Source organism: Saccoglossus kowalevskii, chromosome 15 (assembly GCF_978046115.1).
Source record: "Saccoglossus kowalevskii chromosome 15, keSacKowa6.1, whole genome shotgun sequence".
Classification (NCBI taxonomy): domain Eukaryota; kingdom Metazoa; phylum Hemichordata; class Enteropneusta; family Harrimaniidae; genus Saccoglossus; species Saccoglossus kowalevskii.
The window spans coordinates 27,873,933-27,895,696 of record NC_140655.1 but is presented as its reverse complement, the minus strand read 5'-3'; the positions used below and the strand labels follow the sequence as shown (position 1 = coordinate 27,895,696).

Here is a 21,764-nt window from a genome sequence, read left to right as displayed (position 1 = left end):
CGGTTTAAATATTCTCACCGCGGTTTAAATATTCCCACCGCGGTTTAAATATTCCCACCGCGGTTTAAATATTTTCACCGCGGTTTAAATATTTTCACCGCGGTGTAAATATTCTCACCGCGGTGTAAATACTGGTGAAAATGTCAAAAATTCGAAATAAAAGCAGAAAATTCACAATAAAAGCAGAAAACTCCTGGAGAAAATTTCGAAAATAGGAAAAAAATTAGGAAATAACAAGTGAAAATGTCAAAAATTAAAAAAATTATCAATGGCCCTAATAAGCCACCGCACTATTCTGATATTGTTGACAGACAACTCTCACACTGTAGAGACGCTGGGTGAATCGACCTATCAGATTTTTTTTTCTACTCACCTCTGCGGGCGGGTTGACAACCCCAATCACTTACCCTCAATCTCCGGTCGGGTTGTCAACTCTATAAACTCTAAAATGATAGACGCTTCTGATAAAATATACGGGTAAGTTAATTAACTAAATTCTAGTCCGACGTGAACAACGAGACACAAACGAAACGTTCAACAAACTCCAAGTACAGTACATATCACAGAATTCTCAGGCTGTAAAGGGTTCGTCTAATGTCCGATTTATCAACAGGGACTACGAACTGTTTTTCGTATATACTCAAATTTATACTAGTATTTAGAGACTGTAATTGAATTGTTTAAAGGGGGACCGCTCAATCCACAGTCAGCTGGCGCACACGTGATAATAAAATAAATACGATATTTACTACATGGGGGCCGCCATCTTGAATGACACATAAAACTAAAAGTCTCTTATTTAGTTTTATGTGTCATTCAAGATGGCGGCCCCCATGTAGTAAATATCGTATTTATTTTATTATCACGTGTGCGCCAGCTGACTGTGGCTCAATCCCTTGGATTGCACCAAGTGATCATGGGTAATTAACTCCGCCTCTGTCCACTGAGTAAATGAATGCTTATCTCTCCCCCCCCCCCCACGTGCTTTCCCCCTGTACCGCTAATCCCACAAAACAACAACTGATATAAACATTCTAAGAACGGATTACAATTTGCTTGTGTAAATATAACATAGCAATTGAATTTCAAACAAATACAGAGCAATCTTCATGTGCCATGATTTGAAACATCGCGCGCTCGGTAATTTATATGTCGTCGGAACAATATAACGCGGAACTAATTCAAGTTGATGATGGCCAACAAGAAAAGGCGGCAGTCCACCGGATACACACGACCAGATTGTTGCTAAACGGTCGTGAAGAAAATATGCCGACTCAAGTTTATTTGCCTGTTTCCGTTGCGTCGGTCTATTGACGGTACTGATTTCGTATACAGTAAACCTGAGAACGAAACTTCCTATGCAGATTATGTATACATACTACTCCTTCAGACTGCTAATATAACAAGTGTGAAAACACGAAGTCAATAACTTCGATTTTCATATTTCCGTCACAAATCACAATAATGTATCAAAAATATATGAACAACAAGTAACCTGTAGAATGCTGTGTGGGTAATATTTTTATATTGATTTTTGCTGCATTTGCAGCAAATAGTTACCAAACAATGAGAAATCTATTGGATTGAATATACCTCTCAGGTGGCTTCACATGCATAGTTCAAGCCTGCCTAACCAGTGCTTATACCAGGATTTAGTTACAGCTTCATGTTCCCAGTAATCGCAAGAAATTGACATGACAATAGAAATTCATGAAAGACTGGCACTCCCATGCAATTAACAGCGAGTTAAATTCTTGGGATTGAAACATATATTTTGAAGTCACTGATGTAGACAATGAATAACTTAAAGTTGACATAAAGACGATGTAGTTTATGATTTAATCAGTGCTCAACTAGAGGCTGAAATTATAATTAATTTGTTTATTTCAATTTCTCCTGAAGTCAAATAGAATACACTGGTGAAACACGATAGTACCCATGGGCGAAAGGATGTTTTGGGGTGTAGTTTACATTGTGTATGGAGTGGTAGGGTTGGGTGTAATGTGTTCATTTCCAACTTTTATGAAGTCACGTAGAATTTCACTTAATTTATTTTTGCTGACATGTTTTCAAGCATTACATGTGAATCCAATTTTCACTGTGCTGTGTCTCAATAGAGTGTGAGGGAAATGGCATTTTCACTGGAATTTATTTCAGGGGGGAAATGTTTTCAGTGATAATGAAGTATTATGACAGAACCCCATACCCTCCCCGTGGCTTTCATTGCGTAAGGAAGTTATTTTCACGAGTGATGCGGTGTATCATGCTGCCGTACTTTCACGAGCGAAGCCATTGGGAGGGTATGGGGTTCTGTTATTATTACATATGTCCCATATTTGATTATTTCATATTAAAGAAAGAACGTGCAACAAATCGGGATAGAAATTTAGGTCGGGGAACCAAATTGCCCATTAATATGCTCCAAGACAGTGCTGCGACCTAGCAACGCGTGTCAGTGTAGAACGCGTGTCACTGTACGTGTGAAAATAAAATAATCAGACGTCTAAACTTGAGTCGTTGTCCGAATAAATACTGCTCAAATTGACTAAGTGTTCAAAACGTCATAAAAAAGACGCCGCCGACGATGCGCGTCGCACAATCTTTTTGCTAGCTGTCAAACAACTTGTCAAGTCAAAACATCTACGCGCCAAAGTGAATAGGCTGATGTTACTGCGGGTCCAGGCTGCGGGTGGATGAGAGCCCTTCAAGATTGATAAAACTCAGTTTCCAGGTGGTCAACATACATTAAGTTCTCCCAATCCTAGTATTCTATGTGATGTACATCTAACATGCCAAAAATGAACGATTGGTGAACGATTTGAACCTGACAAAAATAGCAGACGGAAATGTGTTTACAAAATAAAAATAGTGATTACTTGATTTAGATACCAGGAAGGGGAGGGGGTAAAAGAAAAGTTATATAACATTTTATTATTCAATAATTTATTAAAATACATAAGTTTGTCCAATTCCCTGTGATACAACACCTCAGACATAGCTCATTGTACTCGGTTTGAGTGTGGGTACAAAGTTACTATTTGAATTTTGTTATATCTTTTTTCATTAATGAGAAATTTGACCCCAAAGTTAGAGTAACTGTTCACCAGGAATGGCTTTTTAACTCTTCTGTGATTTTTTTTGGCTTGGCTGATTTTGTTCAAACTTGATAGGCAGATCGTACCATCACTAATTGGAAAAACAATCCTGACCCACCGCTACCATGGCAACAGCCAAAATCTGTTTTTTGAATACTTTCGCCCCAAATTTATTACCTCCTACCAGTCTTGTAATAGCAGTGGCCAAATGATCATGTCTTTTATTCTGGCTACGTTGCGCACTGGTAAGAGATCACTGGCGCCGACATTGTCACACTGTCAACGTAATCCCAATTGAACTTTGAATAAAATCTAAATGCTGCCTCCAATCTAGAAAATACTATCGCAAAACGGTTGGAAATAATACATTTAACGGCTGAATACGTCCTAGCAATAAAATAAAGTGACTTCTAAAGACTGAATGTTATTTTGCGAACCTCGTATAAGGTGCCTGGTTTTAGTTATAAACCGACGTTAGCTTCACGTTCATGTCCTACCATGGTAACAGCCGAAAACATATTGCTTGTTTTTTACCGGCTTGTTTTCATTGGCAACCGAAGTATTTTTCTTTTGTAAATAAATGTTCGTCTGTTATTTTTATCCAGTTTAGCAACATTTTTTGCATATTTAGGTGTACATCACATGGAATAGTACGATTGACAGAACTTGGTGTATGTTGACTGAGTTTTATCATAGTACGAAGTACCAGGAGGTTTCTGCTGGCGACGTTGCGGCGTTACCCAGTTCCAAATAAAGATTACCAACGCCAAATGAGCAACATTTTAACCGGTAATCAAGATTCATTCAATCCACGGCTAGCAAGCAACATCAGAAGCGAAGTTGTAGCATGCAGTACTAGTAAGTCATCCCGTCAGTGGAGTACCACAGTAGCACGGCATGCTTGCCTTCAGCATTGTATTCAAATGAATCACGTGGTGTGTCGTTCTCGTTCAAACCCGGAATTCGATCAATAGGGGAGTTTCAGTAAAAAAAAACACATTGCAAATCATGCAAGTTCAACATTTTCAAACCAATATACTAAAACAGGAATGCTCAGAGTGCAAAAGTATGATAGTTATTACTTTCCAGTATACACATCTCTGTTAATACTATTCCTCACATATTCTACTCCCAATTACTCCTGCGTATAATGGACTAGCCTCTTTTCATGTTGACATTCAGACTAAAATCATGTGACAGGCTGTTAAAATTGGCTGTTGCATACTCTTTCGCCGGTCTGGGAAATGTGTTTAATTAGCTCTCATTCAAGCAACAATGCAGATTTCCCAGTGGGAGTGAAACTATTCGACTCTGCCATTAAAAAATAGGGGTGTTTTCAGCAAAAAACGAATAACCCTGGAATGCACACAAAATACTGAATTTCGGAACAAATCGTGCATTACTTACAGCAGCGGAATACCACAGAAATATCAGACGAAACATGAAAACACTATATATTGTATTTCGGCCTGAACCCTCTATATTGCAATTCAAGGAATTAACCCCTTATGTGTATCCATTTCCCACCTTGGTATCACCCACCCCTGAAAACAAGCGTTTGGTAATAACGGGTTTGGCCATAGAGCCTTCTCACCCAACATGATGGCCGGCGCTGTAGGGGATTCATTGTTGCACAGTGATTGTTGTTATACATCACAACTGTCAAATTTAGTAGTAGTTAAATTCGGGGGCATTTTGTTGAAATAAATTCAATTGCAAATAGAGATTTACATTATCATATGATAATGTTTACATATGACGTCATAAACACTTGGAATTCTGGTAGCGGTGATTTATAATACACCATAGAGAACACATGACTGTTCTACGTAGATAGAATGTAATAATAACATTCAGAATATGCTGCCAAAGATAGTACACTATTAGAACAAACAATGATGGCGACAGTCATTGTGATGTTTTGTTCAAAATTTCAAATTCCTTAGCTCCAATGTACTAGTAAGTCGATTTCCCGAGAGCGCCCTCGCCGACTCGTTTGCAAGTAACAATTGGATAACATGACAAGACAATATTCCATGGTTCTGCCTTACTCAATGTACCTTTATTGCGATTTTACAAAAAAAGAGAAAAAAACAGAACATTGAAGACAAAACTGGACAAAACTATATATATTATACATTTAAAATGTGATTATAACTCTATTACATAAGATCAATATTTCAGTTTCTGTCGCCAAGAACACGGCTATAAGTGAAACTCTGCATTTATTTTTACAATACTTAACAAAATAGTTTCCAAAACTTGTGGAATCTGTATCTACAGCTATTTTGATGTTGCCTATTACATTACACATATAAACACGTGATTAATTTGCATCTCATCTAAATAATGGGCACGTGACAAAGAACATATTATATACGCATTCATATGGTCGATGACATCTCCATCATCGAAAAGGGATATGAGGTGTGGCCAGTATGCAAATCTGCATTATGCAAATTAACGATGTACGATGAACTAGCTTGATTCAGAGATCGAAAGTAAACGGTTTCACCCATTTTGATTGGACGGTGCGTGCTGCAAAGTTCATCAGGAGTAACACGACGCTTGTGCATAATTTATGCGCATAACTAGTGAACCCATATGGGTTGTTACTTCGAACATACCGCCACCCTCGCAATATTGACTTGTACAAAAAAATGTGAAACATCAAAACGTTTTTGAAAATAATTATTATACTGCAAAACAAATCTATGACAACGGACATGGGTATACATTGATCAATTCAAACAATAATGTAGCTACGTACACTGTACAATAACTTTATTTATTGTCATGACCTTCTATAGAACATGGCTGTATTTTGTACCAGACGTTCACGGGATAACGTGATTTGACAACAATCAGTTTAAATATCTCTAAGAAAAAATAGAAATCACCAGTACTGATTTCAACTTCGACCCAGAATATTTCGAAAATTACAATTTGTCGAAGTTCCCATGCAAATATGGAAACCCGATCTATCTCAATAATCAACGTACTTCATGTACTACCGTAGTCCATAAAACAATTGGTGCGATCTCGCAATGCCTCGCAATGAATTACAATGTGCCTCTATATACAGAGGTAGTATCAACGCTTTGTCACATGACTTTACAAACATATCTCGTTATATCGCGGATGTATTGGAACGGAGATCGTGCATCGCTCGAATTGGCTCACAGGCCACGGTAGGTCTATGTTCCTTATTTGGTAATTCCTAACAAGGAAGGCTTGGTGACATAATTGTACAACAGATTACACAGTCATTGAACGTATGCGCAATACAGATACACATTTTTCTATTTGCAAACGATTATAATAATATTATCTAGTCTAAATACCCATATTTATGTACACTGTAAATTCATAACAAGGGCAAATAATTACAGCAAATTTAAAATGTGTAATATGAATAATAGAGTTTTTGCAATTGCATTCCTCGAACTTTACTCATTGTATTACTATACATATGTCACAAAAATAATATATACACACCAATGAACTGGCCAATGACTGTGGACTCATGGCGTGTCGAAACCGACAGGCCCATCCTAGAAACGTACATACATAAATATCTACCTATAAATAATATATACACATATATAACTGATCAATAACTTGCGCGACATGTTCCACCATTCTCCTTCCCAGAGTTCCTCGCGGTTAGAGCACCGAATATATAATAGAAATAGAACTCTGCGTTCGGGATTGATTTACCACGTGACAGACACACACGACAGTATCACATTCTCACTACAACTTAAAGCGGGGGAGTCGTCACCTGCGCATGCGTCAGATGGCCATAGCGTGTCATTGTTTACAAACAAGCCCATGAGCCTTTGCGTTTTTAGCGTGTGTTATTATCGTCGCTTGAGACTCAATTCCCGCGCGTGCGCAGGTGATGACCTTCCCGCTTTAATGTATAGTGGTAAAGTGTAGGGACGGCGGAAAAGAAACATGTTATGAGAAGAAAATCACACATGCTCAGATAATCGTTATTACACGCAACTAGATCTATGTGCAAATCTTTGTTTGCTTTGATAATATATTTTCAAGAAGCATCGTATTAAGTTATTCCACGGTTGACTACTTGCACAAGATGAGGGGAGTAAGAAAGTGTGACCCAAAATGCATATAAATCGAAGTGTGGGACATATTTCTGAATGGAAAACAGCCAAATATAGTACTCTCGGCGCATCAAATGCATTATCTTTAGCTTTATAAATATTTATAAATGTTATAATTCCCACTGAAAAGGAGAGGTTTCTATTGGCAGAGTGAAGAACGTTTTCAAATACCGTTGTTGCACGCGTTGCTCGTTGATTGGCTGGTTGGACTAAACTGCTATTGAAGTCTATAAATATATATAAAGATGATGGGAATACCTTTGTTGCGCTGAGTGTATGGAATCTCATAAGATTATACTACTAGTTAATGACCGCTCAGCACACCTTTCGTTTTCTGGGGGTTCTGTGCTCAGTAGTTTCATATGTTGAACGGAAATAGGCGCCATAATTTCTGCCCGAAATAAACAAACAAGGATTTCTTCTATTGGTACTCAGTGCTAGGACTTGATGGCCAACCAGGGACAGCGCCCTCTATGGCGTCTCCCTTTGCTGTAATACAACAGATTTCTTTCTTTATATTTTACGTATTTTTAACAGTGTGTGTGTGTGTGTATTTCAGAAATATATATTAACAAGGTTGACTTCGTTTATGGTTCAGCTGTCTGTTGGTTCTGGTATCCCTCTTGTTCTGGTTCAAGTGGAACCTTCTCTGTGTCAGCGTGTGCAGGTATCACACTGGATTCCGTCGTCATCTGGTAAAGCAAACAAAATAACATGTCATTATAATGTCTGTGCGTCCTGTTTTGTTCTTTTTCGCCGAACGTTTTCAAAATGTTACCAGTTTGCCAGTCTATGCCTGATTTGGGTATTCAAGTAAATTAATGTATAATATGTTAAATATTCGAGCTGCAGCCTAACCAACCTGGTCGAAATTCGACGTAAGTATGACATCTGGACGTTTGTAAAACTCAAACTGCATTGCATGCGACAGGAAAGAGAGCGGCGCCACTGTCCCTCGACGGATTGTAGCCTGATGCATGTCCGAATGAAACCAGTAACGTAAAACGCGATTGGTCTACAATCGGTTATGTTCATTTATGTTATTGGAGTGCCGGGCGGTGCATATCTGCACTTCCTGTGAAATACTCCCCCATGAATACATTCGCACATTCTTTTCTTGGAAGGGAATACACTGTTTGAGTAATTTTATCGAAATAATGCCAACGACTTGTTGTCATTGGTCGCGATTTTAGAGCCACGAAGTACGAATAGAATAATTAGACGGATGACAAGTTTATTTGGCGTTATGTGCGTGTCACCAATGGGGATTGCATGTAAATTAAAGCATGCAAGGTCGAGGTGTTGTGTGTACTTGCTCTTACCTGTGGCATCGTATTGTCAAGTATTAGTGTATCTTTGCCATCCTTCGTCACCCTGCTGATGTCGCTACACCTGGTGGCAAGATTACTATTCCATATACCATACCCAAAGTATATAACAAAACCTGAAAATTAAAATGATATTTGTCAGGCACGAGTCTAGAACACAAATCTTGGAATTGTAGATATTTGGAAGAACCAAAGTTCATAAATTTTGCTCTGTTACTTTTAATTGGTACATTAAGCACCGCAACGCAACAATATTGTTAGCCGTTGGTGGCTGGTCGAACAATTATTTGCACCCAAAGCACATTAGTGGACAAATACAAAATGTTAGATATGGTTATTACAAGTTGTTTTGTTTTTTAAATAAAACAGTTGAAGAGTCCAATTCGTTGTGCAACACGTATTCGAATTTCGTATTTAATTTTACAACCGCTGTATACGTTCTATGGGCCCATACGATGACTGTGGCATGCAGTATAATGGAGTGGTAGTGAAGGAACATTCGGGATTACTCCAATACTTGGCATTTGTAGTAAATTTGTAATTGCCAGCGAAAAAATACATCTTATATTAAACGGGTCCATGGAGATATAAACAACGGCCAAATTAAAGGGTGGTGGTCGTCGCACCGCGTCCTGTTCGATATGGGACCCTTAGCGACGTACACAACGCGTGCAAAATACATTGGTTGAAGAACGCCGCCCTTTAAGATCACTCACCTACAATAAGCCAAATGGCGAAACGTATCCACGTCAGGTAAGACAACTTAAGCATTAAGTAAATATTTATAAACATGGCTACAATTGGTAGAAATGGCACACAAGGGGCCATGAACTTTAATCTCTCCGGATTCTGTGGCTGTTGGTAAATCTTCAATATACAGAAGAAGATTAAACCTAAGAAGATGATAACTAAGATAATAAGCCAGGCGTTGCCACTCTGGAGGTATGAACGACCGTAAATTACCAGTGAGCTAAACACAAATATGACAGCGAAGAGAAACAACGTTAGATAGGTGACCAGTTTGCCACTGTGGGCCGTAGGTAGCTGACTCTTGTCGGGCAAACCGATGAGATTGCGGCCCTGGTGGTACGATTTATAGGCCCCCTCGCGCAGGCGGGAGAGCGTGAAGTTTGCTTCGTTGTATGTTTTGAAATTGTCCGGTTCTGGTTCAACAGCACCGTAGCGCATCTTCGGAGCTTCGTCCTGCTCCGAGTCGGTTTTAGGGATCAGTTTCTCTGGCCCAGCTTCCTTCAGCACGGATTCCTCCCCGGCATACATTGCAGCTTGGGCTTCTTTTTTCTGCCGGGCGAGGGCGTCTTCCTCTTCTTCTTCAACAATATCGTATTCCGAGGTGGTCTGAAGCGCGAAGCCGCTGTCCACGTGCGGTTGATAACGTAAAATGAGAACACACATGGATACAATTGTATACGCAAGCAAAGTTCCGATGGACATCATTTCAATTAAATCTTGCAGTCCAATTAATAAGGCCATTATAGCAGCGATAAAGCCTGATATAATTGTTGCAATTGCCGGTGTTTTGGTGACGTCATTGATACGACTCATAAATCTGAAGAAAACAATAATAGAGACACGTCTAATTACACATGAAATAATATTATACATAATAAAAACAGTTCTTAAATAGATCGCGGGTTGTAGACAGATAGTAACTCCTGGTAAGCGTTTTTACGGGTTTCGCTGTGACATGATGATTTCGTCCAAGTGCGTCATCAAATTCGCCATGTTGGTCAATCTAGTTCGTAGCTAGAAGTGTTATATTCAATGAAATAGTCGAAATTGGAAGATAAATAGTGTATTGAACATTGTACTCCTATTCAATCTAAATTGACACAACATACTCATACGTCAGTCAGTCGTGTTGCTATATGTATATATTTCAAGGGTCCTACCTGAAAAGGAGTCCATCGGAAGACATGGCGTACATAACTCGAGGCATTGGAAACAGTGAGCCTAACAGACTGACAGTAAGACCGCAAATAGCACCAATGGCGACCACATACTTGGCAGAGTAAGCATCATTCTGTACAAACATCTCCAGAAGCGGCGATTCCGGGCTGATATCGTAGTAAGGTACCATCAACGTTAAAATAATACTGACAGAGACGTATGCTGTTAGGCAGATCAATAGTGATAATACTATGGCAATCGGGATGGATTTGCTCGGTTGTCTGGCTTCTTCACCAGTTGTAGCGATGATATCAAATCCAATAAATGCATAAAAACACGTGGCAGCTCCAGTAATTACCTACAAATATGAAAAATAAACTTAAATAATTTTAAACATTGCTTAAATTTCCACAGTGGTTGCATCGCATTCAGTCCAAAGTGGGTCCCATACGACGCACAGAACGCGTGGAAATACATTGCGTGTTTACACAAAAATCGGACTTTCGATACAAGACGACTGACTGTGACACGCTTCACTGCGACTATGGTTGTACATGATAATGCGATTTATTTCATCAGAAAAAAATAGGGTCAACAAATTTATAAAATTGTATATATAATCTACTACTGCCGTTCAATTTAAATTTCTGTTGAAAATGTAAAGATAAATAAGTATGGTTGCTATTGCTCGAAGTAGAATCGCGGATTGGAACTAAAAGACATTCGCATGAAATAAAATGAATCGAAGGATTTCTCAAATATCGAGCAGATATCATTCGTGTTGCGTGTCAAACCATGTTAATTGACTGTGATTTCAATAATCAATTCTATATACACTATTTAATTAGTATGCACAGTAACAACTCAATCTAATTATTTATTTATGTGATGTTTCACGTTTGTCAATTCATCCTATTAATGGGTCAATTCCTCCTGCAATCTAAATTATTCATTCCAGTAGTACGTCATAGTTCATAGTTAATGAATCTCTTGTGTTTGTTCATATATTTTTCCTTCTATGGTGCAGGCGGATGTAGGATGTTAGGGGACGCACACTGACGTCAGTGCAGAATTGCATTGTATGATATGCGTGTATACTAATCATGGATTTAGGGGCGACCCCTTTGGGTCACTAGATTCGTCCATTTCGTGCGTTGCTTAGAATATTAGTGATCTACTCCTTAGCTGGGAGTTACAGATACATTGCCTAACGACAGGATTGGATAATTAAAGCGCTACGGTCGTCGCACCGCGTCCGCGTTCTATATAGAGGACCCATAGCGACGTAAACAACGCGTGGAAGCGAGATGCTGAATTGTTCGAGTTACGAAAACATCGAGTTACAGAAATGACCACGCCCACTTTTGCGAAACCACGCCCACTTTTGCGAAACCACGCCCAAATTGTAACTCGATGTTAACAGGACTTCGAGTTACGATCAACATAGATTTTTTGCTTTGTCGTCGTCGATCGACATATTATTCACTCACCCCAGAAAACCCATATGGCATAAATCCGTCGGTCCAGTTCTCACTTTTCACATAAAATAGACCAGCCACCATGATGAACACCCAGACAGCTACGTTGAGGGCGTTGAGGGCGTTGTTGAAGCCTACTGATTTCTTAACGCCTGCGGTGATTACCAGTGTCATGACGATCACAATGACACAAGCCAGCAGATCTGGGTATGACTTGGCTGTGTGAAGAACAAATGTATATTTACTCTTGCAGGACTCTTTTCATGTTTCATTTTATGCCATGTTTGCGGTACCGGGTGTTGAATGATTTTGGCCGATGTGCCCATACTTGTCATATACCCTCTGCCTGCAATTGACAAGTGTTCATCTAAAAAAATAAACTGAAACCACAGTTCCTCAACACTGTGAGGGACTGTGCTGAAACGTAGAGCGTCTCATTCCGAAACAAACTGCACGACTGCCACCAAGTGTTAGTTCAAGAATATTCAAACATTTTGATATAAAGACAAAAAACAATATTTGCAATTGCAAATATGGAGACTGACATGGAATTTTTTCCGCTGCAAACGTCAACGTGTATTTACATTGCACATATTATATCGAAATATGTCAAATCGAATGTCTTACTGTGAATGCCGAACTGGCCTACATTATCCAACATAAAATGGCTAATTTTGTGATGAACTAGGGAGTCAAAACAGCTGCTCAACGCGCTTGCGCCGGCGGCGGTACCAATTAGATATTCCAAGATGAGGTTCCAGCCAATGATAAAGGCACAGAACTCTCCCACTGTAACGTAACTGTACATATATGCAGAGCCCGTAGTTTTCGGTACACGCACTCCAAACTCAGCATAGCATACACCTGCAAAATACAACATAAATACATATAAGACGTGGAATTATTACAATGAAAGACAGGAAGGCCTTCAAACGTGCACGATGCCATTGGTGATTTACGGGGAATACAACTACTCGTCTTAATGACAGTTGTTTTCAACTGACTGATGTTTTTTTGGGGGCTACATTGTCTTGGAATGGGAAGTTTAAATTTAATTGTAAATAGTTGTTTAAATAGTTTATTTAAAAAGGCTCACAGCGTGTTTTCAGTCACAAGAGGGCGGAACATCTTGAGATAATGAAGACCCTCCAGCACATTATCATTATTATCTTAAGGTGAAATCTACTCGTACGTTATTGACATGTACGCATATTTTCGCGCATATTCCACAGATAATATTTGGTTTCAACAGTATGTGGACTAAATAAATACACTGGCATGTGCTTTGGGAAAAAAAACTGTCGAATAATATGCATGAAATTCCCACTTATCAGCGTTTCCATAGACCATAATGATAAGAGATTTCGTTATGGAAACTGAACCCAACTAATAATATTGTATTTTTGTAATGCATCTATAGACATGAACAAAAACACCGCATACATTATATATAACATTTTCCCCATATGTTACTGACTGGGATTTTGAGATCGACCTTAACATACTAGTATATGGATTATTCACGTTGATCGTAAACAGTGCAGATTACATGGTGTTATCATTAATTTATTTATCAGCCGGCAATTGACCTATGCATGCTTCAGTTATTAATGCGATACGCTCTAAAGTACAACTAAAGACAACGTCAGTTCTAGGTGGAGTCATTGCAGCCGACGCGGACGTAAAGCACGATATACCGTCCCAGTTTCAGCGCTCGGTCACATATGGCGTAATGACGTCGACACATCGTATCATCTTTTTTTTTTATTTGTAAAATACAAGCCTAACTTCAATGTCCAATGTCAGGTCACATGTTTACTCACACAGAGCAGCGACAGAGAACTGACGAGCAATACTGCTCAGCGTATTTTCTTATCTATTTTAATACCGGAGTACAAATTAAACTACCTTGCCGAGTCTACGCACGTCGTTATAATCCAAATGTGAGAAATCATTCCGTTTATTCAAGTGACGATAACATCCAGCCTGTAAGTGATATTGCCAATAATATGCACTAGCCTTTTAATTCGTGGTCTCTTGATTTCTGCGTACTTTCTCTATTTACTCTAGTCACTGTAGCAATCCACTCTTCATCAGCCATGCGGGGGAGGGGGGGGGGGGTACTCGATAATACTTTATTGCAGTACACACTTTGATTCCAATGAAAAGTTCTCAATAGATTTTTCGTTTAATTTCCCGTTTATTGTGAGATCCCGCGTTATGCGTGAAACTTAACGTGAAACAGGTCATAGCGTTGCAGTGACGTCAACTTAAACATCGCGTGGGATTCGACAAAAGTATTTCAAGGTATTCCCACGCTTAATTCGATATGCACATTTGATGACGGTCAATTTTGCTGAAGGATGAGTATCTCGACACAATATTACTCTCTTCAAGGATTGGCATTTCGGCATAATGCTATAAAACAATAAATTTAAATTCAAAATCAAATTGTTCGATTTTGGCGGCAGATGTTCCTTCTGCGACTTTCACGCAGTACTTGAACATCACACAATATTTATCTAAACATTTGACATTGAAGTTCAAAACAAAAATCAATGTTATAATTTTGGAAATTATTGTTGTTATAGGCTTCAATGTCCTAGAAAGTACCAGGATGTGTGACGTACATCTAGGGGAGGTCGCGCATTCACAGTTTTAAACAAGTTTAAAGATTTTTAAACATTGTCGTTGAATACTGTTTTTCGTTAGATGAAAAAAATGCAATTTTCTAACAAGCATGTATTTGGTACATACAACAATCATTGAACATGCGTATTACGATATTTTTTGTCATCGAACGAATACTGAGCTGCAAATTTGGTCTTCAACATTCCATATCAATCATAAATGTTACAAGTTTGTGTTTATGTGTTTAACACCAGTAGACAGACTTTGCTCATCTGACCAGTATTCAAGCAAACAAATTCCTAAAATACAATATGGTTTCAACTCAATCTTTTACCCCCAGTTCATTCGAGTACGCGCCTTACTTGTATTTACCTTAGCTCAAATCAGTTAATTCGTTACAGTAGTCCCGTTCATATCCCAAAAAGCTCAACGGCTTTTTAAATCTGAGTGGTGGCATTGGAATTGACAACACCAAGTACACGAGTAAGATTTTCTCTGACAAGAGTCTGCCGACAAGATTTTTTTTTAATTAAAATACTATCATGCCAATTCATTGTTTTAATTCGTGGGTGACATGAAGGTTAAAAGGTGGCATTAGTGATGTTATGGTGCATGTCACACGTATATTGATTGATGTCTTTTGCTGACATATATGAATAATTCATTATCTATGAACGTGCACTGAAACACGGACAAGTCAGTGACGTCATTATTCTCAAACAAACTGTTTGAGCAGTGTCATGTTGTGGAAGAAATAACAGCGTACGCTTGATTTCATCTATGCATTTATTTAATTTAATACTATTCTGCTGATAACCTAATTTCATCCAATCACTTTGTTCGACATGCTTGACACGGCAACTATCAGCGATCGTGACAATAAGATAGGGGGCCTCGTTTACATTTTACTCATACCCCGACACACGCACTCGCACAGGTAATCTCAAAAAGAGGTTTACACAAAGTAGCGTAGTGTGTACGACTGTCACGTGCGAAAAACTCAGACACAATACTAGTACTAGCATTTTCTATTGTAGCTGTTTTCTGTGAAAATTTGTTGCTGGTTTGTCATTTCCAAAATGTTGCTCTGTACATTTGTCGCGTGCCACGTACGTAGTACGTGACCAGCGCGTTATTAAATTAACACCTTTTGCGCATGAGCTATAATTTATAAGTAAACACAATCTCACGCTAAAAAAAACGCTGTTTTTGACAAGAAAGCATTGCTATATAAATGGAATGCAGATTAATTCCCGGCACTTACTACGTATTTATGTCTGTCGCGTATTTGGCGTCAGCAACATAACTCTCACCGGAAATTGTCCCAGAAAGACGGGAAGTGGATTTTAGCATTGCATGCTCTACAATGACAATCACATTTGTTACAATAGCTATAGTTTCTGCCTCGATGGACGTCAGAAATTATGTTCAATGTTCAAAATCCCATTGGAGCCCACGTCATCACTGTTCCACAATGTATACTACCGGTGCTATTTTTAGAAAGCTACTAAGATTATTTTTTTTAAAAAGTGCCGTTATAAATAGTTTGACTTATCGGGAAAACGTTTAAGCACATTAAGCTTCCCCGAGGCAAAGTTCCATGACATAATCCTCAGATCAGTACTCTCAGCAAAATTGAACCATGGAAGTCGAAACAAAAGATTTATGAATCCTCAGTAAGTAAATTTTTTAGCTCCCCATGGTATCGGGGGTGATATGAAATTTGATTCGTACTGACGTGGTTAGAATTCGATAAAGAAATTGTGCACGAGGAATGATTTTAAAATGAATGTGCGGGAGGGTCGTCACCTGCGCACGCGCGAGAATTGAGTTCCAAGTAGAGTAGTGTCGTCACAGGAAGCGCTGTCTCAGCACAGAAAAGACGCCGACCTGCAGCGCCAACGCCCAAGTTGTGATAACAACACACAGTAGAACGCAAAGGCTCATGGGTAGACACTTGTTTGTGAACAATAACACGTTATGACCATCTGACGCATGCGCAGGTGACGAATCCCGCGCTTTAAATAAACCGGAAGCAATTACACACGGCTCATGTCAAAGAACTAACATTGCGACAAAAGTAGCACAATTTACACAACAGAAAAATAACATTGTGCAAGACATTTTTACCTCTTCATTAAAGCGCGCGCAGTTAAAGTAACTACGATTAATGAAACACTTTAAAATGAGCTGACGCGCACCAACAGTGATCTTCAACGGATCTTCATATTTATTCATATGTTAGTTATGCTATTAATTATAAATGAAATTTGTAATTGAACACTAATGAATACATATCTTGCGCCAATGCGAGTATGGTTCCGCATCCGGTAAAATATTGAATTGACAGATTAACCTAAGTATTAACCACGAGGTGAACCAAGTAGATCAAATAACAACAATTTGTCAAATTCAAGTATAGAAATAATTTGACACTCATGCATCATGGCAGTCGTTACAACTTCCAGTGTGGCAATTGTGAAGAGATTAGTTGTGAATTTATATGAAAGTTTTTACCAATAACCAAAAACTCTAACGGTGTAAACGCGGGACATAATTTTTATTTTATTTACTCAATATATTGTTTTAGCGCAGCGCAGTGTGTTTTAGGGTATCTACCCGAGACAAACATTCAGCCTTGTCACGTGACTAATGTCAATAAACCACGGCGTTCGATATTGGATTTAATTTGATGCATAATTCTTGCCAAATCACGTGACCAATACAGTGTCCAAATCACATGACCAATACAAATGAACTGTGTTCCATATTGAATGTGATGTGCGCACTTGCCTGGAATGGAGCTGCATAGAATAATTTGGGGATGCAGGTTAACACATCATATTGCGAAAAATTGCAAAACGTCACACACAATTATGCGCCGACGTCGAAGTGTTGTAGTCACGTGCCGCCGCTACACGTCGCTGAGCTTGACACATAGTATGCCAGGGCCAGCATTTAACGGTGTTGTTATTACATCAAAGCTAATTTGGGAGTCGTGCGGTATATATATATATATATATATATATATATATATATATATATATATATATATATACACTATGTGTCAGCACTAACACTAGCACTAGCACTTGCAATTTGCACATACAAAAAAAATATATATATATACGATTTCCCCTCGTTTCAAATACGATCAAATGAAGACTTTTGGAAACAAATTGAAAACAATTGATTTTAACAAAGAAATTCAGAAATATGTTAGGATCAAATTTTAACTAGATGTAATCTATATGCACGCCAATACAATAATTTCCATAATTACCGATTACATATGAATATTGGAACAAAGCATAATTTTCATTTGTCTTGAATTGAGACTGACAGAAGTTGAACGCAATTAAAAAATATGCAGAGTTCAAATGATATAAGATCAATAACTTAATAATTAAGATTTTATTTGGTAAAACGTATTGTATTTTTTCTCCATAAAACGAAACAAATTCATAATGTCGAAAATAGAAAATGTTCATAGTAATGTTACATGCTACCAGTACGCGTAGGCTTCAGATAAAGTGCGGTGCGGTACATCCGTTGAAAATACCAAACACAGGGCAGTACGTGCACAATTGAACAAGATAACGTTTTCTCTTTTTTTTTCAATTATACTTATATTAACCGATTACAAACTGGGAACATTTGCAGTGACGTCAGCTCCGCTGATGATGAATTCAATATTGTAAGTCAGAGATTTGAATTAAAATGTAGATACGTTTGTCGTTGTACAGCGTGGGTGGATATTGCGTGGATAAAATCTTGACATGACATGTGACGTTAGTCCGCAATTGATAATGATCACAAAATTGAATATCGAATGGTGTAGATTTCACCACTCATATATTATAACTGCGAGAGCTTACCTAAGCGGTATAGTTTTATATAGCAGGTTTATACTGCGACTGCAAAGCCGAGTTATATCGTGTTATGGTCAGGTAACTCACTTGACCTGTGATAAATATAAGGTCTGGTAACTCATTTGACCTGTCAGAAATATAAGGTCATATAACTCATTTGACCTGTCAAAAATTTAAGGTCAGGTAACTCACTTGACCAGTCGAAATTTAAAGTAAGATAACTCATTTGACCTGTCAAAAATGTAAGGTCAGGTAACTCATTTGACCTGCCAAACATATAAAGTCAGGTAACTCATTTGACCTGTCAAACATTTAAGGTCAGGTAACACATTTGACCTGTCAAAAATATAAGGTCAGGTAACTCACTTGACCAGTCGAAATTTAAAGTAAGATAACTCATTTGACCTGTCAAAAATGTAAGGTCAGGTAACTCATTTGACCTGACCTGTCAAACATATAAAGTCAGGTACTGTAACTCATTTGACTTGACCTGTCAAACATATAAAGTCAGGTAACTCATTTGACCTGTCAAACATATAAAGTCAGGTAACTCATTTGACCTGTCAAAAATATAAGGTCAGGTAACACATTTGACCTGTCAAACATATAAAGTCAGGTAACTCATTTGACCTGTCGAATTTTAAGGTAAGATAACTCCCTTGACCTGTGATAAATATTAGGTTAGGTGATTCATTTGACCTATCAACAATATAAGGTAAGATAACTCACTTGATCTGTCAAAAATATAAAATTAGCCAGCTCACTTGATCTCATCTGTCATTAACATTAGATAAGATAGGCCACTTGACCTGTCAAAATTTAAGGTAAGATAACTCACTTAATCTGTCAAAATGTAAGGTAAGATAACTCACTTAATCTGTCAAAATTTAAGGTAAGATAACTCACTTAATCTGTCAAAATTTAAGGTAAGATAACTCACTTAATCTGTCATAAACATAAGGCATGATAACTCATTTTAACTATCATAAGTATAAGGTCAGGTAACTCAGTTGATCTCTCATAAATATAAGGTATGATAACTGACAATAACACAGGGCGTTATAATTCATTCAGCTGTCAAAAATATAAGGCCAGAGAACTCGTATCTGATTTATAGGTTGTTATAACGTAAGAAACAATTTGCGTGGAGATTGATTCCGTATCCCGTACACATAATTATATCGTCCAGAACTGCTACATATTACTATACGTGAAGCCATCCAAACATAATTTACGAGTCACTCTTAATTCTGAGGTGCGTGGTCGCGTAATTCAATTACCTCAGTCGAGGCACAGCAAATAGCTGAGAGACCCATATGCTCACAAAGTATGCTAGCTTAAGCTAGGCGTCCTTGTAGTATCAGTTCACATTACTGAGATGACGTTTTCGTGTTGTGACCTCGAATAAGTGCTCAGGTAGAACGTATTAGTAACGAAGGAAGCTGATTAAATATCGTGACGAATAAAGAGTAATCTGGCCCTGTCTGGCCCACCATTCATCAGTAATTTGTCAGAAACGTAGAGTAAATATCACTGAATATACTTCATTCCTATTCTCTCCTTTAAATTGGGTTTGACGTTTCATTTTTTGATTGTAGACCTACTTCAGTCGATTGTTGTGCTTTTTAGTGGTTTTAACGTCTCCGCTCGCAAGACGCGTTTTAAGAACCATTTAAGTCAGTTATTCGTGGCTTACTGCAACTGATTCAGTGTGTATTAGCAGTTCACGGCATATAGGGTATGTGTACTCAACTTCCACAATGCCCCTGTGTCTGCGTTTTGCCGGGTGTATCCCACGTCTCGACATATTTATTTTACTGAGTTAGCTGTGTTGTAATATCAAGATTAGATATTATTTTCGGTACATCCTCATTGTAAGTGGCGCCCTCTCATTGACGAAGCGTGGCTATGACGTAATGACGTAATATGAGTGACGCAAAGGTCATTTAAAGCATCGATATCGTTTTAATCTGTAGTCGTCCACCAAGAAAGAATATGTTTATGTTTAAGGTTTTAAAGACATTTTACTATATTCTGAATGAAAAACGACTACACAACCAAATACAGTTAATCGATTTGAACGATATTGAAAAATAGTATTGAAACCGCCTTTTACGCTTACCAGTCACCATGGAAACGTTCCGAGGTTATTTGATGCACATCGATTTGCAAGAATAGTAGATTAACAACCCGTGAAGGAATATCTGCCAAGTCATGTTGTGGAGAAAATAAATATTGGAGTACTTTAGTTATTATAACAAGAACTTTATAGCTACGAACGTGGATAACAACATAGCAGATTGGATGCGTACTCGGACAATAACATCACTATTACTACCCCGTCTGTTTTCTCCGTTTCGCAACCGAAAATAGTCTATTTTCAGCTTCTTCTATCTCTATTTTTCCCGCTTCATTGCCGAGTTTATTTTCAGGAGCGAAGTGGAGAAACAGACAGAGGAAGCTAGGGTACACTGATACCTGCAAACATGTAAAACAATTGCACGAGAGAATTTGAAAAAGGAAAAAAAATAGCAACAGAGGGACTGACAGATAATGCAAGAGTTGCCCCGAGGAGAGAAGCAATGTATGCGAGTCACTCTAATTGCGAAAGCAGTAGGCAGAGACACGATTTCTTACCCACACCAATATTCTAATATCATGATGCTTCATCCCTTACCAAAACAATTTATAACATTATACTAAAAAGAGTCGGTAGCGAAACACCACCAGCTGGGCGTTTTCGCACGAATTAACATTCTAAAAACATAATTATATATTAACAAAATATGAAAATTGCGCTTGAATTAAACCCCTCTAAATTCAATGGAATGAGTGACTGAACACATTGCCATCCCCGTCTTTAGATAAACAATGCGCGACCACAGTCCCTCGGAGATAACCGTCACGAACACACGCTTGTTTATAAAAGTCGGAAGTTAAAATATCATAATAATAATTGTTTATTGCATTTTTAGAAATACGCATTTCTTTCAGTATATAGCAATAGAAATATTAATCAATACGTAAAAAAATAAAATATACCAAGTTAGTAAGAAGATTAAAAAAAATATATAACAAGTTCAAATCACATGTTTTTTTTGTGCGTTGTTGGAATGCCATGAAGATAAATTGTGCAACATGCTTAATTGAGGTTTTGTCTGTTATTGTCATTATAAATTGAAATTTTTCAATTTTTAGTTTTAATTTTTTGGGGGGAGAATTATATGTGAGCACAAATCTTGTCGTAATGTCAGGTATTTTGGACAAACTATGAGTAAATGTTCCTCATTTTCTACTTGATGCGTATCACAATGTAGAGAAA

The 21,764-nt window shown here is 38.0% G+C and overlaps 1 protein-coding gene across 1 annotated transcript in view; it reads right to left on the bottom strand.

Annotated features, from left to right (window-relative positions):
- Positions 1 to 5,135: 5,135 nt before the first annotated feature.
- The window catches only part of LOC100367909 (solute carrier family 7 member 14), a 47,471-nt gene continuing 30,842 nt past the window's right edge, over positions 5,136 to 21,764 (bottom strand). The window contains exons 3-8 of the mRNA XM_002730714.4: positions 12,567 to 12,803; positions 11,952 to 12,157; positions 10,464 to 10,819; positions 9,270 to 10,120; positions 8,548 to 8,669; positions 5,136 to 7,917 (exon numbers count right to left, since the gene is read on the bottom strand). Coding sequence (XP_002730760.1) covers positions 7,813 to 7,917; positions 8,548 to 8,669; positions 9,270 to 10,120; positions 10,464 to 10,819; positions 11,952 to 12,157; positions 12,567 to 12,803 — 1,877 coding nt within the window. The 3' untranslated portion in view covers positions 5,136 to 7,812. The remainder of the gene's footprint in view (positions 7,918 to 8,547; positions 8,670 to 9,269; positions 10,121 to 10,463; positions 10,820 to 11,951; positions 12,158 to 12,566; positions 12,804 to 21,764) is intronic.